This window comes from Antechinus flavipes, chromosome 1 (genome assembly GCF_016432865.1).
Source record: "Antechinus flavipes isolate AdamAnt ecotype Samford, QLD, Australia chromosome 1, AdamAnt_v2, whole genome shotgun sequence".
Classification (NCBI taxonomy): domain Eukaryota; kingdom Metazoa; phylum Chordata; class Mammalia; order Dasyuromorphia; family Dasyuridae; genus Antechinus; species Antechinus flavipes.
This window is the reverse complement of record NC_067398.1, coordinates 151,537,449-151,556,697: the sequence shown is the minus strand read 5'-3', so window position 1 is coordinate 151,556,697 and position 19,249 is coordinate 151,537,449. Positions and strand designations below refer to the sequence as shown.

Sequence of the window (19,249 nt, the reverse complement as noted above, 5' to 3'; positions counted from 1 at the left end):
AGTGAACTCAGATACAAATAACAACAATCATCATAAACTATATTGTACTTTAAAGCTTCCAACGTGCTTTAAACATAAGAAATAAAAACAAAAAGAAAAAAATATTAAATTTTAAAATAAGGTTTAAAAATCTAAAGATGTCAATCTGCCAGTTATGATGTAGGGAAAAGATAATGAACAAAACTTTGGTTTAGGCAATTATTACACAATATATACACCACCAAACCTGGTAAAATGGAAGCTCCTTGGGGACAAATTTTCACAGTTCTACTTTTTTCTTTATAGCACAATTTTTTTTCATATGTTAGGCATTTACACATAAGTAAATATTAATTAGATATTAAATTACTTTAGTATTTTCTGTCTTCCTTTTATGCAAACATCTCCAATTTAAATACTAGAAGTAGTTAAACTAATGAGAGATTCTGAGCAGGAACTGGAAAGTGAACCACTACAATTTTCTTCAAGCTCTCATCTGTTTGCTACCAATATTTCTCAAGATCTCTATGGTCCTATTTGCAAATATCTTAGCTCACATCAAATAAGGAACTTTAGCAGAGAATAAATGTTTCCTATGTCTGGACACTTTATCTTAGATATCATTATACTTCCCATGACAATCTTGCTTTGACCAGCATCCTCAAAGTTATCAATGCCAAGTAAAAACAACCATTATTAGTTACTATGGAAGGAGCGATACTGCAGTTTTTAAGAAATCATTTTTATTTAAGAAGCTGCTAGCTGAAAAGACTTTCAATTCTCAAGTGGTACAGGCATAATTTTAACTTAAGCTTTAATACATTTTCTCAGAAAAGAAAAAAATGATGAATTTGACTTTTTGCTACTTGGGACTAAAAACACAATTAGGTGGAAACTTTATACTCACAAAAACAAGACAGATGAGATTTACAAATGGTAGCCTCGTTCTACACATGCAAAAGGTCTTGAGAAGAGCAGCTCAACAAATAAAAACTTATTTGGGGACAGTCAAAAACATAAATTGCTTAATAAATCAATCCATAGTAGTTTAGAACTAAAAAGGATCACAGATTTAGAGCTCTGAGGAAAATTAGAGACTAGTGATGCTATTTCCCCCCTTCCCATTTTACATATGGGAAAACTGAGAACATCCTTACTTGACAGGAAAACTGGGGAACCAAGAAATTAAGTGAATGGTCTAAGCCCCCAGGACTAATTAATGTACCAGTCAAGATTAGATACCACCTCTATTTAAATTATGAGGCACTGTGGGAGAGCATTTAGTCAGGAGCCCTGGATGTGAATCTTGTTTTATATATTTAATAACCCAGAGATCAATCTATTTCACTATTTCACAATGTTACTGTGAGAACAGTGCCTCCCAAACCTTAAAGATCTCTATAAACAGGACTCATTATCATCATTTAATAAAATATGATTCCCAATGCAAAAGACTCAAGATAAGGACTTACATAGATTTATGTTTTTCTTATAACATTGTTCAAGATAGAGTTTGAGGCCCATCTTCTTGTGGCAGATGTTGCCATGGCCACACAAATCCCTATTCAACATATTTAATAGAATTAAATACAAAAGCCATTCTATAGCTTTTTTTGCTGTTGTTGTTGACCAAGAGTATAAAACCAGAAACCTAAAAGAAAAGGGGTCTATTACATAACAACTCTAAATGTTAAGCACAAAAGCCATTTTATACCCTTATTTTTTACACAAGAGTATAAAAATGGAACCAAAAAGAGGGTCCTATGAAATAATGCTAAATGGGAAATGTTATTTTATATATATAAAATTTTTCAATGAGACCTTTTTTCCCTGTCCCATTTAATTGGCAGATTGATAAAGAATAGAGCAAAGAATAGAGAAATAGGAAAGTTAACTGGGAAGAGGAAGTCACAGAAAAATACTCTTAAAGGGCATTCAACATGGAAAGAAATTTCAGGTAATTTTAAAGTACAGGTTTCCACAACCTCATATTCCTGGATGTCGTGCTCATCATTTAAGCTATTAACAAATACATTTATATATATATATATATATATATATAATTTAGTTCCTGCTACAATACAAATCAAAGAATGTGAAAACCTGTAACTGTGCATGTCATGGCTATGTATTTGTCTCCCTCCCAACACACTCACTCTGCCCTGAAATTAAACCATCTTATAGCTTAGAATCCATGTCTTTTCTTTCAAGCTTGAATGAAGGCTGCATTTTACTCACCATGCTAGCAGTGAGGGAAGGAGCCGACTGACCAAGAGCTTGGCTGCGCATCCGGATGAGATTGGAGGTCTCTGCAACTACCAGCCATGACTGTTCTGCAATGGTGTTTGGAAGTAAGTACCTCCCTGTTGATATAAACAAAGAAAACATAGTTTAAATAGTAGCTAATGATATCATCTTCAGTCCTATTCCCCCTGCTTCTAAATAACCTAGAGTCTTCTCTCATATTTGACAATCTCAGTGATTGTTTTTATGGAGTTGAGGGATTTTGCTGCTGAGAGAGCTCCCAGTAAGGAAAATCCACCAATACATATCTGAAGTAACTCTAGACCAACTGTCTAAAACTTTGTTTTGGTATATTAGGCCCCTTGGCATGTTGGGAAAGCTTAGTGTTATTGCTCATGTTAATTATCAAAGGAAATACTAAAGTTGTTAAAAGATAAATGAAAATAAAGTTTATTTTTTTCCCAGTAGAAGCTAATGGACACCCTAAAATCCATCTCCAGATCCCCTAACAATCACCAGATAAAGAACCTTTTTTTTTTTTTTTTTGCCTTTGCACTCTATAGCCTAGCAGGATTATATATACGGTGGCAAAAAGCAATTCCTTTATTAATGTTTTTGGATTAATCAAATACTTAATCCAATAGCTTACTTTTGGTCCTGTTATTGTTTGATCTTTCTAACTTACCTTGTTACCCATCCCTTAAAGTAAGCTCAATTCTTTTTTTTTTTTTTCTTTTTGGAAATTGGGGCTAAATGACTTGTGTATCTGAGACTGGATTTGAACTCAGGTCCTTCTGACTATACCACCTAGTTGCCAATATTCAATTCAACTGAACAGAACACTAATTAAGCAGCACTTTTAAGCATGTTCCCAAGATGTCGTCTTTGGCCTCCTTTCCTGCCTCTATACACTATTCCTTGATCAATTCATTCATTCCTCTCATTGCAATTATTACCTCGATGTAAATTGAGGTGATAATCTAATCTAAATATTCAACTGTGATCATCTCTTGGGAGGTTCAGATCTTTAGTTTCAATAGCTTATTTCTACTCCAGTATCCACGCCAGGATTGAGGGGAAAGGAGAGTCTATACTGTGCATGGAGGCAAGAAGAATCAGGAATCTAACACAGAAGGGTTTAATGCAGGTGCCCACTGGTAATTCTGTCACTTGTAACACCCCGGCTGGGCCACATATGTAGCATGATCTGAGAAGACAACTTACATGTAGGAGTATTAGACCTGGGCAAGCAACATGAATAAGCCAGAGACAATAACTATGTGGCTCTGACTCTAGAAACAGAGGAGGGTTTCAGATTTAGCCCCCCAACCCAGTCTAAGTCTATAGCAAAACAGCCAGGGTAGAGAGCTCAGACTAAAAGGGTAGCATTTTTTCATCATGAGTCACTTGGAATTGTTACTTCCACCATAGTTCTTAAACTTATCTCTCTCCTATCAATTTCCATTGCCACAATGCATTATATAATTATATATTCCTCAATATCACATGCCTAGATTACTACAATAAGATTTCTGACAATCCTTCCTAATTGCACTCTCTTCTCACAGTTGATCTTATACACACTGCTACCAGATGCATCCTCCTTAGCACAGACCTAGTATTGGCTAGACCACCTAGACAGAAAGAGGAAATAGATGAATTCAGCAAACAGATTATAAATCTGACATAAGCACATAATATAATTATGATGGAGGGTGAAATTATCTCAACATCTGCTGGTATTCTCTCTGCCAAGAAAGCAGAGTAGTTAATAATCTGACTTGTTTTTACAGTAATCTCTCCCTTCAAAGATGGAAAAGCCAATGAAACTTCTGTTCTACATCTGACTTTTCTAATCCAGGATAAAACCACATTTTAGGATATGTGATAGAAAAGAAAGGCAGAAATTACCTACCAAACATCCTTTATTTGGGGAGAGAAGATTTCAGAGTTCGGAGAAAATTTCAGATTTCAGAAAAAAATAGGTAAGGTTTCACGGACTGAAATTCTACAGGGGAAGTGAACCCAGAAAAGATAATGGGAATATCTTAAGTATGCATTTCTTTTTAAAATAATAATAGCTTTTTATTTTTAAATATATACAAAGATAGTTTGCAACATTTACCCTTGCAAAACCTTGTATTCCAAATTTTTCTCCCTCCTTCCCCACCTCTTCCTTTCCTTAGACAGCAAGTAATCCAATATAGATTAAACACATACATTTCTTCTAATCATATTTCCATATTTATCTAAGTATGCATTTCTTAAGACAAAGAAATATAACTGATGAGGTGGGAAAAAGGGAAGCTGTCAAAACATGACCAGGGTGATACAGTTAATAAGTGTCTGAGGCCAAGTCATTTAATGATTTTTGCCTCAATTTGCTCATCTGTAACAATGGCTGGAGAAGGAAATGGCAAACTCTAGATACTATAGTATCTTTACTCCAAGAAAACACCAAACAGGATCATCAATTAGACACAACTAAAAAATGAATCACAACAACACACACATATATACCCACTATTTGTGTATATAATGATGGCAACAAGGTCAGGGTATGGCATGGTGATGTAAAAATATCAGAAAAATCAGTGCTGGCCAAACAAGATGTTGACTTCAAATGGAGCTTGCTAATTGGAGAAAAGAGGATCAAAGAGTATGGGTGGAACTATTTCTTGAGTACAAGAATAATTAAGTGTAGAGACAAGGCGAGCTAAAAACAATTAAGTGGTTCCATTAGAACACTGGATTTAGAAGCCAAAGATCACAAAGACATGCCCCAGATACTTAGTAGTTGTGAGACCAAGACAAATCCTTTCATTTTTTTCAGCCTCAGTTTCTTCACTTGTAAGATGCATTCAAGGACATTCAGTTTACTCATTCCAGTTCCCTTCCCTCCCCTATGAAACATGTAGATATTCAGGTGTGCCCAAAAGGGATAGATTTTACACATAATGCTTATCTTCTATTTGCATAAACCATGACATCAATAGGCTGAGTTGAACAATTGAACACTGAACAATTTTAAAATTTATATTATGTATTAATATAGGTTTATATGTTTAAAAGAAAGCTAACCTTTGCTAGACTTCTCTGTTGATGATATCATCTTCCTCCCAGATACCAGACTTGAAAACTTTTTATAATCTTTGATTACTTCCTCTTCCTCATTCACCAGATCCAATGGGTCACCAAATCCAGTCATTTCTACTTCTGCAGCATCTGATCAAGTTTACCACTTCATACCTGGACTCTTGAAATAGCCTCCTACTTGCTCTGCCTCTAGTCTATCTCCTCTCCAATCAAACCTTCACACAATTGGCTGAGTTTTCTTCTTAACACATAGCTCAGGACATCACTTCCTTGCTGGAAAATTTACAATGTCTCCCTATTGCCTCCCTGATAAATGCCCTAAGTCTTAAGTCTGACCATTAAGGGATTTCACATTTAGAACCAAAATACTTTTCCAGTCTTATCTTGATGCCTTTCCTTCTCCCCTTCTGTTCAAAATCCCTCAATCCTCCTTGATTTTTGTGCAGCACTTCAAAAAGACTTCCCCTTGACACCTATTTTTAACTGCTACTACAATTGTGTGCATGTCATCTCCCCTAATAGGTTATAAATTTCTTGAGGAAAGAGATTATGTTTTATGTTTCCTATATATGCTATATTCTGTATCCCCCCATTCTCAAAGTTTTGACTGCAGTTATCAAGAAGTTTGGAAATTAGTCATTTTAAGATTGCAAGAAAAATTCCTGAAACATTGGGAATAATTTCAGGAATTTACTCCATTCTAAAAAAGAAAAGAAAAGAAAAAAAAAAAAAAACTAAGCAAATAGCAACTTGTTGCTAACCCTTTCTTGACTTCTCTCTTGTCCAGAGTCCCCTTCTGCTCCTTTGGAAAGCAGCCCAGAAGATATTAAGGGACCCTCTCCACAATCCTGATCACTCAATATGCTCCACTCCCTGGAGTCCTGAGAGCTTCTCAGTTGTGGGGATCGCTAAAATAGATATAGCCCAAGTACCCAACTTTTCTCATCTCAGAACAAATTTTAAAAAGAGAATGCTAAATTCTACCTCACCTATAGAAATAGGGGAAACAGCCACAGTCATGGGGATCCCACATAACCTTGCCCAAATACCTCCTCAGCCCAGCTTAGGGAAATGGGGATGAAGTGGAGGTCAGGCTTCATGGTCAGCCTTTCCTGAGCCCTGGCACCTGGAACTACCATCAAAAGGAGATCCTGGCATCAGTCACCCCAGTTTCAGCAGGTTCTGTCCAGCAATTACCTAGGAAAAATCCAGGTGCCCCTGGCGCCATCCTACATGGCAGTGTGAGCTGAGAAAGCAGTCAGCCACTGCATTTGATAAGCCCACCATTCTCTGTTTCAGTTGTGGATATATATTAGGTATGTAATTTATGACAAATTATTTTATCTCTGCCCAGTTTTCTGATTTGTAAAGAGAAATAGAAATGGTTGCTGTGAAGATAACATGATTGCAAAAGTGGTTAGTATAAAACAAATGCTATAAGAACCTGCTAAATTGTATATAATTGTTTCATATTTGATAACTTTACATGAATTTTTAAATGTGACCAACATACAATGCCAAAGTTGAGATAAATTATTAATGTGTGTGTGTGTAAAATAATTTGGAAGCAAATTCAACTAAATTAAGGCCTCCCCAGGACCAGGAGGATAGTGCATAGAGGAAAGAGTCTTTTTTTTTTTCTTCCCTCTTCTCTCCTTCCCTGACTGCAAAGGGATACATGGATGAAGGGGTGAGAGAGAGAAAAAGAAAATTTATTCAGTTCAGTGAAATTTGATAATATACAATAGTAAAAAACAGTTTTAAAGGAACTCTAATCAAAGTCCACTAAAAGGATATGGAAATTGTAAATCTATTTGCACTGATAGTATTAACAGAAGATTTAAAAGCTTGGGAACTTTAGGAAAACAGAACAGCAGTTTGCTACTACTTTAAAGACTGGCAACAAACAGCCTACTTTATTAAGAGTCAGACTTCTGAGCAGTCTATCAGTTTAAAAAAAAAAAAATTACTCTTTAACCCTTTCCTGGCTCACAAAAGAGAAATGGTTTGTGTGAGTTGGAAAATAACCAAATGGCAATTCAGTTTGTCTAGAACATTTAATTAGAATTTAGGGAATCTCATTAACTAAGTTGTCAATTTAAAAATCTATTTTATCTCATTTTTAAGAATTTCTTGTTTTTTCCCTAAAACAAAAGGGAAATTTATTTAAGGAAATAGAAATTACAACTAAGACTATTTGGCTATTAGGTAAATTCTAAAATTGTTAAGTAATTTGGAGTTATTGTCATCATGTTAAACCTAAAATTGGAACAAGAGGAATGAGGTGAAAGTCTTATCAGTTTACCTCCAAGTATGAGGTGTGTAACACCTTCCCCCGTTCACAGAGTAAGGAGAGGTATTAAACAGCACAGCTGTTTAATGAAAACACTAAGAATATTTGGGGTGGGCAATAGCAGACTCAGCTCCTTTTTTTTCTGCAGACTCAGCTCCTTTTTTTCTGGGGTCTTTGTCAACTCCCCTTAATTTGTAAGCTTGCTGGTTTTTTTGAAACTATCAGGGTAAGCAAGGCCATCAGCCCTGAAAAATGAACCTCTTTAGGATGTATAGTTCCTAAACAAGGGGTATATTTACTAAGAATCTATAAGCTTGTTTAATGATCAATCCTTTGGCATCATAATAAGTATAAACATATAAAGGATGTTAAACAATATCTCCTATGTATGTAAACTTTTAAAAATAAAGTATCTAGCCCTAAGCTGTGATTTATAGAATTTGTGATTAGAAATAAAATCTCTTGGGACTATAACTGATATTCTTTTCAGTTTTGAATTTGATTGCCTGATCATTAAGTCAGTAACCCACTACTTGAGAGAAACACCATAAGTTACTCAGAGGAATACCTTCCTGGACTGTTATAGGTGGATGGCTTATCTCTTTATATATGTTTATGCACACATATATGTACATGTATCTACCTATCTTTTTTTTTCATAGCTTTTTATTTATAAGTTATATGTATGGGTAATTTTACAGCATTGACAATTATCAAACCTTTTGTTCCAATTTTTCCCCTCCTTCCCCCCACTCCCTCCCCTAGATGGCAGGATGATGAGTAGATGTTAAATATATTAAAGTATAAATTAGATACACAATAAGTATACATGACCAAACCGTTATTTTGCTGTACAAAAAGAATCGGACTCTGATGGATGTCTTATCTCAATCCATTGGCCACTTAAATGCCAAGGTGATTTTTCTGAAGTGTAGGTCTGATCATGCCCTTCACCTGATCAATAAGCTCTAGGGACTACCTACGTTATCTCCAGGATCAAATATAAGACTTCTTGTTTGGCATTTAAAGCTCTTCATAATTTAGTTCCTTTCCTGTTTTGAGCCTTAATTTCCTCCATGAATTTGACAATCCAGACTATGTTGTTCAGTCCTTTCAGCCATGTGTCCAGCTCTTTGTGACCCCATTTGAAGTTTTCTTAGCAAAGATACCGGAATGGTTTACCATTTCCTTCTCCAGGTCATTTTACAGATGAGCAAACTGAAGCAAACAGAATTAAATTACTTGCCCAGCATTACATAGTTAGAAAGTATCTTGAGGCCAAATTTGAACTCACAGGCAGTAGACCACCCAGTTGTCCTCCTTTCATATTACTTTTATCCACTCTGTGTTTATCCTTTAACTAGCTATTTGCATACCATTTTCTTCATTAGAACATGAACTCCTTAAAAGTAGGAACTGTGCTGCTTTTCTTTGTAACCCCAACACCCAGAATAATGTCTAGCATATAATAAGAACTTAATAAATGACTACTGATTATATTAAGTATCTAACTATGTGCAAGGCTCTTCACAGAAGTCTTATTCTGAGGTACCCTGGGCTCTGGAGAGCTATGCCTGTGTAGTTGACAGAAGGTCTCCACTGTCCAACCTAGCGAAATCCAAAAAGGTTCATGATCAAAAGGCTGACCAAGAAGTGATGTTTTTTTTTCATTTGTGAACCCCTATTTACTAGATTTTATGAATTATAAAATCCAGCAGAATTGACAGAGAATCTGCTTCTCAGATGCAAAATGAATAAAGAAAAATATATAACATACTTATTATTTTTTTTAGAAAATAAGATGGATTTTCTGAAAGTACTCTTTAGATCTTCTCGTTAAAAACCTAAAAGAGATTATATTAAAGGGATTATTTGTGAAAAACAGAAAATAAATTCATTATTAATAAAAGCCATCTAACCCCATTAAGAAACAATCATAAGAAGGTAGCCTCATTTTTTTTTTTTGGGGGGGGGGGCAGGGTCAGTCATGAAAATGCTATGCACATACTTTGACCCAGCAATGTTTCTCCTGGGCTTACATCCCAGGGAGATCATAAAGGAGGGAAAGGGACCCACATGTGCAAAAATGTTTTTGGCAGCCCTTTATGTAGTGGCAAGTAACTGGAAACTGAATGGATGGTTCATCAGTTGGAGAATGGCTGAATAAGTTATGGTATATGAATGTTATGGAATATTATTGTTCTATAAGAAACGACCAGCAGGATGATTTTAGAGAGGCCTGGAGAGACTTACAGGAACTGATGCTAAGTGAAATGAGCAGAACCAGGAGATCATTGTACACAGCAACAAGAAGATTTTACAATGTTCAATTCTGAGGGACATGGCTCTCTTCAACAATGAGATGATTCAATCCAATTCCAATTGTTCAGTAATGAAGAGAGCTATCTACACGCAGAGAGAGGACTGTGGGAATTGAGTGTGTATCCCAACAAAGCATTTTCACTCTTTCTGTTGTTGTTTGTTTGCATTTTGTTTTCTTTCTCAGGTTTTTTTTTTCCTTCTTGATCCAATTTTTCTTGTGCAGCAAGATAACTTTATAAATATGTATACATATATTGGATTTAACATATTTTAACATATTTAACATGTATTAGACTACCTGCCATCTAGGGGAGGGGGCGGAGGGAAAGAGGGGAAAATTTGGAACAGAAGGCTTTGAAAAGGTCAATGTTGAAAAATTATCCATGCATATATTTTGTAAATAAAAAGCTTTAATTACAAAAATAATTTTTAAAATGCTATGCATAGAGCCACTCATGATATTTGCATAGGCAAATATAAAAATGAAAACAGAAATATATAATTAAGGTATGCTTAATTATCTCAAATTAAATATATTTATGCATGCATCAAAACTATAACAGAAATATAACTGAAACATTAGCTTTATGGATTTTGAGCTGGTTAATTATCTAGATCAAAACCAAACAAAAATGCTAAGTGATAGAATGCCATGAGGACCCATCCTTGGCTCTTATTATTTTCCATATTTCTATCACTAACTAGAAGAAGAAGCACACTGGATAGTCGAATCAAGATCCAAAAAAGTTTCTACAGAATATAGGAGAGACCAAATATAAGACAATTAATTTTGTATAGCTAAATTAATAAAAGTAATTCCATTTTACTTGGGTTCAAAAAATCAGTTGCAAAAGTATAGAATAGTGGAAATGACTATATAATATTTAAAATAAAGGTAAGGAAGAAACCTACAGGTTTTAATGGATTGCAAACTCAACATGAATTAACAATGTGATATAAGTGAAAGACAAAAAATGTATATGATTTTAGGTTTTGTTAATAGAAGCAAAATAATAGTTCTTAATAATCCAATATCATCATGCAGTTCTAATTCTGGGTTTGAGTAGCAGATGTTGAGAATATTTCTTTTTCTTTTTTAAAGAATATCAACCAAATTAATTTGGTTAATTCCAAAATAGCAGTGGTATCCCACCTATCCCCTCTTTCATTCCTGAAAATTTATCCAGTGGCATTGCCATCTGCTTTGCTGCTGGGCCCTAAGGACCATGAAACCCTTCCACCTGAATTTAAAGTGAAACCTTCCCTATATGTTGTGTCCCCCATTAAAGTATAAGGTCATTGAGAAGTTCTTTTTTTCCTTCCTATTTATATCCATAGGATTTAGCACTATGCTTTGAACATGTTAAGCAATTAAAAAATGTTTTTCATCCATTCACTTATTCATGACTTCTTTGAGATGTGGCTGGAATTCACACTTCATGATAGGTTTAAATTAAAAGCAGCAATAAGGACCCAACGGAATGAACCCTGCATTCTAGTCTTCATGATTTGGCCCATATGGCTGAGCAACTGTTCCTTTCCTACTTAATGACCTCCTCCAGGAAGACTTTCTTCATCTTTTTCAGCTAGAATCATCATTTCTTCCTTGGTCTCACATAGTACTCTATAGCACTTTGTACTTTTCTGGTGATCTTAACTCAATCTATTTTGAATTAATTACTTCTGTAAGAACCTTTGAGGGCAGGGACTGTATCTAGAGATTAGTACAATGCCCTGCCAAGGATTTACTTATCAAGTAAATCCATCATTAATATAAGCCAGACTAAATGCATTAAGAGTAAGTCACATCAGGTTTGCCTCATTTCCTTTCAGGCAAGGTCGATCATGAAAAATGCTAAACATAAGGAGCCTCTCATAATATTTGTGTAGACAAATGAGAAAATGTAAGCATTTTTAAATGCCTTTAAAAATTTAATTGAATTTACTGAATGGTTTTGCTAGCATCAGGTTGTGAAACTAACTAGCCTGACTGTGTTTAATATCAATGTTATCAACTGGGCCCTGATTAGTGTGAATAATGAATCCCCTGAAGGCATAGTAGCATTATTAGAATTCACATTGCATACTTCCATTGGACTAGAACCAATTACCATATTTTACATAATTATAACTTTGAATAGTACTAGCTTGAATACATGGACCACTTCAGGGGATTCATGTGCTCAAATTCAGATCTAACTGTCCTAAAACTCAGAGGGAAAGAGAGGGGGAGAAAAGGAAATGAACTTAGTAAAATGTTGAAGTCTGTATTTCACATGGCCTTTGCACATTAAGAAATCCTGACTTTTACTTTGAAATGCTTTTAAGAAAGCTTTACTTATACTCAGAAACTGACTTCTAGTTTCATTGGCAAAATGGCTTATCTGCATGGTTCTGCCTTTGAACCTTCTGGTCCAATAAAATAGCAACAATAACCCAGAAGTATAGGTTTATTGAAGCATAAAACCTATTACTTAAAATTCTACTACTTCTCTCTATTGGAGTATTGGTCGTCAGCTCAGAAAAATCTGGCTTATGCAAGATATTACACTTATAGTGCAGACTACTTATCAGCTTTTCAGCCAAAGCGCCTTTGAAATATAGATCAAGGGGGAACAAGGGAATAAGGCCATTGGGGGAGGGGGGAGGTGGAGAAGGGAGGGAGGGAGAGGGCAGAAATCAATAGGCTGTTATATGACACTTCAGAAAATTTGCTCCTTTCAGCTCCCAAAGCAGAAAACCAAGCACTGAAGTGAAAACTTGGGGGAAGATGATGGAGGGCAACAGGATCACAAAAACCACTGTTAGTACTATGGTAATAGAGGCAACTATTTATCAAATGCTTATCAGCAAGTCACTTAACCCCTTTTGCCTCAGTTTCCTCATCTGTAAAGTGAACTGGAGAAGGAAATAGCAAACTACTCTAGTATCCTTGTTAAAATATATATATATTAAAAAGGGGTCAAAAGGAGTCAGATAGAACTGAACAAGTGAACAACAATAGAGGCAGTAGACACTCAGGAAGACATGAGTTCAAACTTAGCCTCAGATACATATTAATTCTCTTGGTCTCAGTTTCCTACTCGGTAAATGGAGGATAATTATAGCACTTACCTCCCAAGATAGTCATAAAGATAAAATGATATATTTGTAAATTTGAAAATCTTAAAATACTAAATAAATGCTATTATTATTATTGGATTTAAATGCATTTTTAAAATTTTATTGAGAATATAAAAATATAAAGGAATAAGCAACTACTTTTTTTTCTTTTTTTCCATCAATGTTCCTGGCTTATTCAACTGTTTGTCAATTACATTTTGGGGAAGAGGTAGCCTCTTACCCCCACATTTTTGCATGCCTTTCCACATAGTTTGATAGCAAATATTCCTAGGGGTACAAGAACTAGGGAGATTCAGTCTTTCCTCTTCCTTGCCCTAATTCAATGTCCCAAGGCAGATCTTGTCAGCAGGCCAACTAGGCAAAACAGATTATCTGCTTTGGAAATTATGACTCCTAGGATGTGTCCTAAGCACATTCTTGTCCAAAAAAGGCAAATGACAGCAAATGTCCCTGTGTTCTTATAGAAGTAGATCTCCTTTTGAGAAAATGTAAGTATTTTGAGGTCAACAATTCTCATTTTTGTGTCTGTATCCCAAGTGCCTGGCATTTTTTTTTGGGGGGGGGCATTATTATTTGAACAAAACTCTAATTTCCCTGATGTAAAATTCTTAGTAAGAAAATACCATCAGGCCAGCTGGGAGGGAGGGAGGGAGGGAGGGAGGGAGGGAGGGAAGGAGAGAGGGAGGAAGGGAGAAAGAAAGGAAAAAAAGAAGGGGAAAAGGAAGGGAAGAGAGAGAGATGGAAGAAGAGAGAGAAAGAGTGAGGAAGAGAGGAAAGAAGGAAGAAAAGAAGACAAAGAAAGATGAAGGAAGGCAGGAAGGAAGGCAGGCAGGCAGAAGGAAGGAAGGAAGGAAAGAAGAAAGGAAGGAAGAAGAGAGAGAGGGAAGGAGGGAGAGGGGGAGGGAGGGAGGAGGAAGGAAGGAAAGAAGAAAAGAAGGAAGGAAGGAAGGAAGGAAGGAAGGAAGGAAGGAAGGAAGGAAGGAAGGAAGGAAGGAAGGAAGGAAAAGAAAGAAGACATATCTCTTTAAATGAGGTGGAAAAGTTGTTCTCTTTGCAAGTCTCTCCGCTGGGACTAACCTTGTTCATTCTAATTTTGCAACATTTATTTTCAATTGTTTTGTGGATATTCTCTCCATTTCCATTGTTATAGTCAAGCTATATTTCCCTGGCTCTGCCTCCTTCATTTTACATCAGTTCAATTACATTTGATTTAAAAATAGAAGGAGGCACTATTCTTCCACAATGTAGGCCAAAAGAATTCTGCAACATTTCTGCCAAGTATCAAAGGTTATTCAAGTTAAAGGAAAAAAACCTTGGGCTTGAGAGCTAAGAGAGGAAGTTTTAGGACCTGTTCCTCCAATAGCTGAAAAGATATATAATCCAAAATCTTATATCTTTATCTTCAAAATGAGAATGTGGCATCAGTGATTTAATCTTTCTGTTAACACTTCTCGTTCTCTTCTTATAAACTTTTTATTAATTTGCATGTAATTTTAATTATCTCTATTACTTATTATTTCCATCCTTCATTTTGTTGTTATTCAGTCATATCCAACTCTTTGTGACCCCATTTGGATTTTTCTTAGCAGAGATACTAGAGTGGTTTGCCATTTCTTTTTTCAGGCCATTTTACAGTTTAGGAAACTGAGACAAAATGAGTTAAGTGATTTGCCCAGAGTCACACAACTAGTGTCTCAGGCTGGATTTGAACTCACATTGAGTCTTCTTGACTCCAGGCCTCTGCTCTATCTACTATGCCCATTCTATGCTCTATTCATTTCTCTTAAGTCTCAATTGGGCAATGAATTTTCTGGATATCCATGTTAGTACTCATCTCTCCCTCTACTCAATCCTTAGCTTTCTTAAGAAAGGAAAAAAAAAAAGAAAAAGAAAAAGAAAGTATAAAGAAGTATGCTTTGATCTGCACTCAGACTCCACCAGTTCTTTCTCTTAAAATGAATAGCATTTTTTATCTAGTCCTTCAGAATTATTTTGGATCACTGTATGGGTTGAAAATAACTAAGTCAATCAGAATGGATAATTATATAATATTGTTGTTACCGTGTCACAATGTTCTCTTGGTTCTGCTCACTTTACTTTGAATCAGTTCCTATAAGTCTTCTCAACATTTTCTGAGATAATACCAGCAGGGGATGGTTTGGTGACCTCCATTTCTATTTAGATTTTGACAATGATTTTAAAGGATGTTGCTATGGAGACATGAGGAACAATTGGAAAAGAATACAAAAAATAAAATATAATTAAGTGTTAAATTTGTGTGGGGCAGATAACGAAATTTAGAGATGGGAAAGATGAAGTGATCTACAGGAGAAACACACATGCTTAACTTTCCCAAATATCATATTACATCTCTAGTCTTTGTGCCCTTGCATTGCTCATTGTCCATGCCTAGAGAAAATGTGATTTTCCTCTTCAATTGTACCTCTTGGAATCCCTGGTTTCCTCCAAAATTCCACTTCATCACTGTAGTGTTCTTCTCTAAAATATAATGTTCTCTGGGAGCAGGTTTCCTGGAGGGCTTCTGAGGGCAGCCTTTGTTTCAATCCAAAATAATCACTCCGAATGCAGCCAGGAGTTAAAGTCCAAATCCTTTATTGTCTCCTTCCTTGGGCCCAATTAGCTTTCTTAGAGGCCTATCTCTCTCCTTGGTTCCAAGAGCTCTTGCAACTTTTCTGCCAGCTTCAGCTTCCAGCCAGCACAAAGGTGGAAGATGGAATGAATCTGTCTCCACCTATGAGAGTGGGTTTGTCTCTTAGTGGGCTTGTCCTTTAGTGGGCTCCTTCTTATATATGCTCTCTTAAAAGTGTGAATCTTGTGGAACTCTAACAAGTACTAAGTACATTAGTGAACTAGAGAACTCTTAAGTACCATGCTAAATTATATAATTATTGTCTCTATCAATTCCAGTAACTTGGCACCTTGTAAGAATTTAAGATCTCCTGCTTTCTTTTGATTTTAGAACATAGGTGGTCATGACCTCCCTGACTTCTCAAGGAAGTGAGAACCCCCAAAAGAAGTTGATCATAACTTCCCTGACTGCTCAAAAAAGAAGATGAAAACACCAAAGGAAATGGGAAATCAAATCAGATTAGTGGGTTTCTGAAGGGGCTCACTCTTAAAACAGATATACATAAATCCATAAATATGGGAGGTATTACACATAATTATATAAATTACATAAGCACACAGCAATATAACACAGGCTAGAAATGATGTAACAAATAACATGAATCATCATGAGAATTTATACATGTCCATAAGTCCTAGAAATAGTCCAAAAGGAATCTATTGTCCATTACTTCATGTGCCAGAAATCCAATAATTCCTACAAGCTTTGAAGTCCTGCAATAATCTCATCTTGTGTTAGGGAATCCAATGATTCCTGCTGGTTTTCAGGTCCTGCAACAGTCTCATCATCAGCCATGTTCTTTCAGGGTCAGATGTTTCTTAGATCTTCTCATTTGTTTTTAGGTTTTTCTCCTTTTCTGTCTCTCTTCAGGTGTTCATTGCCACCCATCTGTTTCCTTCTTCATCTGTAGGCACACAAGCAATCCCTTTCTCCCAGGTAGTTAACCTATCTAGTCCCTTCTACTTACCACTTTCTAAATCTCTCCTCATCATCTGGCAATTACATTGGAACTGTTTGCACTGGACACTGCCCTGTTGGTTTAAAAGGCCTGTATTCTCCCCAATTGTAATCCCTTTCTGCTATCTGATTGCTTTTCAGCTCATAGATCACATCAGAGACCTGACTTTCTAAATACTCTCTGGGTGTAACCTCGACTGCCATCATGCCCACCTGTCTTTTGATTGAGGTCTTGGAGCTGGGCCCTGCCTCTCATTTCTCTGGGTCAGTCTACATTCTGAAGCCCAGTGGAAGCCCTTGTGGCATTTTGGACATAGGGTTTGGGTTTTATTCTCTCACCCTGTCTTCTCACTCTATCTTTATGCCTACATGGGGCTCTCAGATGTCAAATTTTTTCACACTGAAAACATTGACGAGTCTCTCTAGAAGTCCCTTGCCAAGAGGGACCCTGTCTTCCCATATTCATCATAGTTTGGGTATAATAAGCATTTGTGCCCACTGTGGCACAGCATCTTATGATCTCCTCTAATGGAGAATCTTTGTCTAGTCCCCATATAATTCTTTTGCAAATTTCATTAGCATTTTCCTTAGCCAGATGTCTGGTCATTATTTCTGTAGCTGCATTTTCTCCAGTGCTTCTGTGACTGCTATTTGCCAAAGTCCCACAAAATCCGCAAAAGGTTCAATGGGACCTTGCTCTATTTTTGTGAAGGCTTTATCTCAATCCTTCTCTGGGAGAGAATCCCAAGCTTTTGTTGCAGCAGCAGTGATCTGTTCATAAGCTGTTGTGGGGTAATTAATCTGTTCTGAATTTTATCCATACTGGCTTTCACCGGCTAGTTGGTCAAAAGTGATTTGTACATTAACTCCTGTTTGCCTATTGTATTGGGCTTGAATCCTACATGATTCATGATACTCCAAAAGCCACAATAAGTTTTGTCCAGGTTTTAAACATGTCCTTGCTATGCATTTCCAGTCATTGTGGGTTAAGATTTCATAAGCCAAAACATCTAATAACATCTTAATATAAGATGATGTAGCCCCATAAAGAGTACAATCCTTTTTCAAATCCTTAATTTTTTTCCAAATCAAAAGGAGTGTATCTTCTCCTTTTTTGACCTGAAGAGTCAAGCTCTTAAATCACAGGGTATGCATTTATTAAATCAGATATATCCTGTCCTTCATTTTTTGCCTTAACCAATGCTTTTTGTAATCTTGTCAAAGGCTGCTTAATAGGTGGTTCTGTTTATGTCACTGTCTCTCCCCCCTCCGGAGATAGGTCAGGGGAGGGAAATGATCTAATTTCTCCTGCTATGAAGTATCACACTCAAAATTATACTTCACTCCATTCTTATCTGATTCTTCATCCTTTTCACCTAGTTTAATTGGCCCCTCCCCTTCCTACTCTTTCTTCTTATAACTTATATAATTTCCTAAAGCCAGCTGTATTAAATTATGTGCATTAAGTGTGTCTTTGGAAATTGAGTCAGGTCCATTTTCACTGTAGAATTGATATAGTTGCTCTCCTACTAATTCCCATGCCTCTAGATCCAATTCTTTTTCCTTAGAGAACCAAGGAGATGCGTACTATACAGTTTTTAAAAGATCAATGATCTGCTCCCAAGTTACAATTAAACCTTGATTTTTTTATCAGTCTGACCAAGCTTTCAACACATTTTCTTTGAAGAAGAAAAAAAGGGTGTGCCATTTTAGCTGAAATACTATTTTAGCCCTTTTACAAAGTTTCCTTGTTGTACTCACCCTAATTTCTGAGTCACAGATAAAGGTTCTTGGTCCCACATTCAGGCACCAAAATGTGATGTTCTTCTCTAAAAGATAATGTTCTCTGGGAGCAGGTTTTTTGGGGTGTCTGGGGGCAGCTTTCATTTCAGTTCAAAGTAATCACCCCGAATGCAGCCAGGTGTTAAAGTCCAAATCCTTTATTGTCTCCTTCCCTGGGCCCAGTTAGCTTTCTTAGAGGCCTATCTCTCTCCTTGGTTCCAAGAGCTCTTGCTGCTAGTCCTTTGCTTCTCCAGCTTCAGCCTCCTGCCAATACAAAGGTGGAAGATGGAATAATCTGACTCCGCCTCCAAGAGTGGGCTTGTCTCTTAGTGGGCTTGTCCTTTAGTGGGCTCCTCCTTATATATGATTTCTTAAAGGTATGAATCTTGTAGAACTCTAATAAGTACTAAGTACATTAGTGAACTAAAGATCTGTTAAGTATCATGCTAAATTAGATAATTATCGTCTCTATCAATTCTAGTGACTTAGCACCTTGTAAGAATCCTAACAGTACCATCTTCTACATCAAAGATTCTTAAAACTCTCTGTGTGTGTGTGTGTGTGTGTGTGTGTGTGTGTGTGTGTGTACGGTGGCCTCCTTTGTCAATAATGATTATGGAATCCCTCTTGTCAAAATATCATTTTTAAATGCATAAAACAATGTATAAAATAAAATACATAAGATTATAAAACTACCTAATTATATAAAATTTGGTTACTAATACATTGTCTTAAAAAATCATGAATTCCACTTTAAAAACTCTAATTCCATATAAAACCTTCCTAATTTTCCTACTCCTCGA

At 36.1% G+C, this 19,249-nt stretch overlaps 1 protein-coding gene across 4 annotated transcripts in view; it reads right to left on the bottom strand.

The window, feature by feature from the left end:
• Positions 1-19,249, bottom strand: part of MAST4 (microtubule associated serine/threonine kinase family member 4) — an 802,919-nt gene that overhangs the window by 509,656 nt on the left and 274,014 nt on the right. For all 4 annotated transcript variants that reach the window (XM_051991523.1, XM_051991531.1, XM_051991539.1 and 1 more), the window contains exon 3: positions 2,218-2,342. In XM_051991523.1, coding sequence (XP_051847483.1) covers positions 2,218-2,342 — 125 coding nt within the window. The remainder of the gene's footprint in view (positions 1-2,217; positions 2,343-19,249) is intronic.